The sequence below is a fragment of the Cyprinodon variegatus genome, unplaced genomic scaffold, assembly GCF_000732505.1.
Source record: "Cyprinodon variegatus isolate N-32 unplaced genomic scaffold, C_variegatus-1.0 Scaffold788, whole genome shotgun sequence".
Taxonomy (NCBI): Eukaryota; Metazoa; Chordata; class Actinopteri; order Cyprinodontiformes; family Cyprinodontidae; genus Cyprinodon; species Cyprinodon variegatus.
This window is the reverse complement of record NW_015151241.1, coordinates 10325-13560: the sequence shown is the minus strand read 5'-3', so window position 1 is coordinate 13560 and position 3236 is coordinate 10325. Positions and strand designations below refer to the sequence as shown.

Below are 3236 nucleotides of genomic sequence, written 5' to 3'. Positions count from 1 at the left end.
ACACCTCAGCATCCATCAGTCCATCAGGTTTGGTGTCAGCAGGTAGCTGGGTGGAGCTGAGCTGCTCCAGCAGAGCCAAGCCTCCTGCCAGCTTCACTTGGTTAAGAAATGGCAAAAATGGACCCATTAATGTATCTGTGGGGCAGGTTTACAGACTCCGGATGACCAACATGACAGATATCGAAAGCTATTACTGTGTGGCTGTGAATATATTTGGTAATCAGATGTCATCGTGGAGTCATTTGAACAAGCAAGGTAATAAAAAACTCTTTATCTGATTTTCTGAATCAGTTTTTTTGTATGTCTCTTTGTGTTTGTTGTTAAGTGTTTTATCAAAATATAAAGAAATAAAAAAGACGAGTATTAAGTGAGTAGGAAGTATGTATCAACAGCCATAGCTAACCAAGTAACAAAGCCTTGTGTCTTCTATGAAACATATATCCTGTGGTTGATTTACATTTCTAAGTTTGTCCCTTCAGTAGAATTCAGAGAAGTAAAGAAAATCTCCATCAAGCATCAGATTGGTTTCATGGAGACTAAACATGGTGCATTAAAGAGACAGTGGTGAGCAACATGTCGCCCTGATTTCTTAGGGCAATCTTCTGCTGTTTTGGTTTCATCACATGCAACACAAGTACTCCACTTCAAATACAGCATCTAAAGCCAAACTAGACTGCATTAGAGATAACAATTCAATATATATATATATAAACTTACAAAAGATTTCCTTCTTCCATCTGTTCGTCTTTTATTTTCTGCTAATCTAAAACTGGGTTTAGGAGGAAATTATATCCACTAGCACAATTTATAATGGGCTTTGCCTAGCATCCCTATCTAGCTTATTTTTTATAATCAATCCAAGGCATTATGGGTCTTGATTCCAAGATCTCCTGGCAGAAGATGCCTAAAAAAGACCTCTCTAAATGACCGTGCTGATCAGATGCTATTGTTCAGCTCCCTTCAGATGATGGACCTCCTTATGCATTCTCTGAATCTGATTCCACCCTAGCTTCAAAGGAAAATTCTTTGATGGGTTGCATCTTTTGCTTTTGGTCACAAATCAACTCTCATAACTTTGGGTGAGGACTGAGATGCAGATAGACCAATAATTCACAAGCTTTACTTTTTGGCTTTGTTAGTCCTACCTGAAAGGTATACCAAGTTTCCTCAGCTAATTTTTGCTGTAAAGAACCATAACCTCAGATTTACAGAACCTTAAGTGACACACACATCTTCAAAAATCAAAGAAATAGCCCTTGTGCTACGTTTGTAACAAACAAAAATGATGTGAAACAAACAAGAGGAGTGATTAGGGCATATAGCTAGCTCGGAATCCTGAGGTTCTGAGCTTGAGCCCCACTGTCAGGGTTGGGTTGAGGTTTTTAGGACCTAAATGCAGAGGTGAAATGGCAGAAATTAGTTTTGCAGATTTAATTAAGTACTCACAGGCAACCTAGGCAAGAATTCTAAAATCCAACGTAAAAATACAGAAGAAAAACAGGACCTTGGAGACATCAGGGAAAACAAACATGAGGAAGCAGGAGAACAAACAAAGACAGGACTAATGAGCTGATTGGGAGCAGGTGGGAACAGAGGCTTCTAGAAAGGAGCTAGGGAAAAGGAGACCAACAGTAGAGGACAATAGAGGGCAATCAAGAAATACCCAAGAACTCAAATACATCCAGAAAACACCACAAAATAGGAATTAAAGCCAATAAAACTAGAAAACGAAGAAAAAGAGGGATCAAAGTTAAATTGAAAACTCAAAAGGAAACTTAAACAGAACCAAGACCGTGACACCTACTCTCACAGACTGCCACTCAGGGTCCCTGAGCAATGACCCTTAACCACACACTGCTCCCCGGGCTCCACTGCTCCACAAGGGGATGGGTTTATTGCAGAGAGTTAATTTAGATGCTCTGTACTTGTGACAATGTAATGACAATACAGAAGCTGGAAAAAAAAGTGATGTTATCTCTGGGTAAAGACATGTTCAGAAGAAAATTTGTGGTTATTGCTACAAGTGATGCTTTTTTTTAGCAATGCAAATAGTGCAAATTAAGAGATTGAAACTCTGCGGTAAATACCCCAATAGAGTAAATTGGAATTTAACTTGAAATCAAATATATGAACTTCTGTCAATCTGGATAGCGTTAAGCAATTTGCGGCTGGACTGGATGTGATGTAGAGGGAAGCAGAAAAGTGGAAGTAGGGTTTTTTCTAAATGATTTAGACAGCACAATTAGGCTTTATTTTTATTGGGTGTTAATGGATTTCCTGAATGAAGACAGAAAAATAAGGCTCTGCAATGGAAAGAGAGCCCCCTGTTGATGTCCTGGAGAGGCATCCTTCCCCTGATGCAGGAAAGCAGGTTTCGATACTGGGTTCAGGACATACAGAAGTACCACAGACAGCAGGCCATATTCCCTAGAACAGGTAGTGCTACTTGCTGAACTGTGAGTGTCTCTGTTGCTGGTCTTTCCACATTAACAACAGAACCCTGACTCAGTCTGTAAAATAGAGGCTCTACTTGTTACGTTTTAGAGACCCACAAACTGGCATATGGAAAGAAGCTTGCCCAATTTGATGACTCTGTGCAATGCCCATGCTTCTAGTAGAGCAAGAACTGGATATCCATTGAAGCACCCTAATACCCTATAGTCCTTCAGGTAGCCAAGCAAATGTCTCAGGGGATACCATTATTATTCTAAAAATTAAAATGAATAAAAACATGCCAGCTGGTGAACCATTACCCAAAGATCTGCACAGCAGTACAGCACAGGTAAAAATTTTGTCTAGGATCTAAAGTTAATGTGTTGTTGCTTTTTATGTCATGTAAAGTTTCTTTAAAAACACGTCACTAGATCTGTTTGATGTAAAGTGCATTTTATATACGGTCTTTTTTTATTCTCATATGTCACTTTGTCATTAAAAACATTTGTTTTTGTCAAATTTAAGGAATCAGTGTCTACACAACAGTGAAGATCGTAGGAATTATAATGATGTGCAGTACAGTCATCATTTTACAGTGGTGAGTTTTACCCTCTTATTTGTTGGTCCCTACCAGCTTGAAACCAGGGAGTGCTTCATTAAACTCGCTCAGAGAAGCTAGACTGTAATGCCTAATTCTAACCTAACTTAGGCACTACATATCAAGCCACAATTACAGGGTTCCTCCAAGAGGACGACTCGCTTACTTAATTTCACTAGTTTCAATAATCACTGTTACCGCACAC

General features: G+C 39.2%; 1 protein-coding gene across 1 annotated transcript in view; it reads left to right on the top strand.

The window, feature by feature from the left end:
* The window catches only part of LOC107098536 (B-cell receptor CD22-like), an 18456-nt gene that overhangs the window by 11970 nt on the left and 3250 nt on the right, over positions 1-3236 (top strand). Inside the window, exons 5-6 of the mRNA XM_015396274.1 lie at positions 124-255; positions 2959-3031. Coding sequence (XP_015251760.1) covers positions 124-255; positions 2959-3031 — 205 coding nt within the window. The remainder of the gene's footprint in view (positions 1-123; positions 256-2958; positions 3032-3236) is intronic.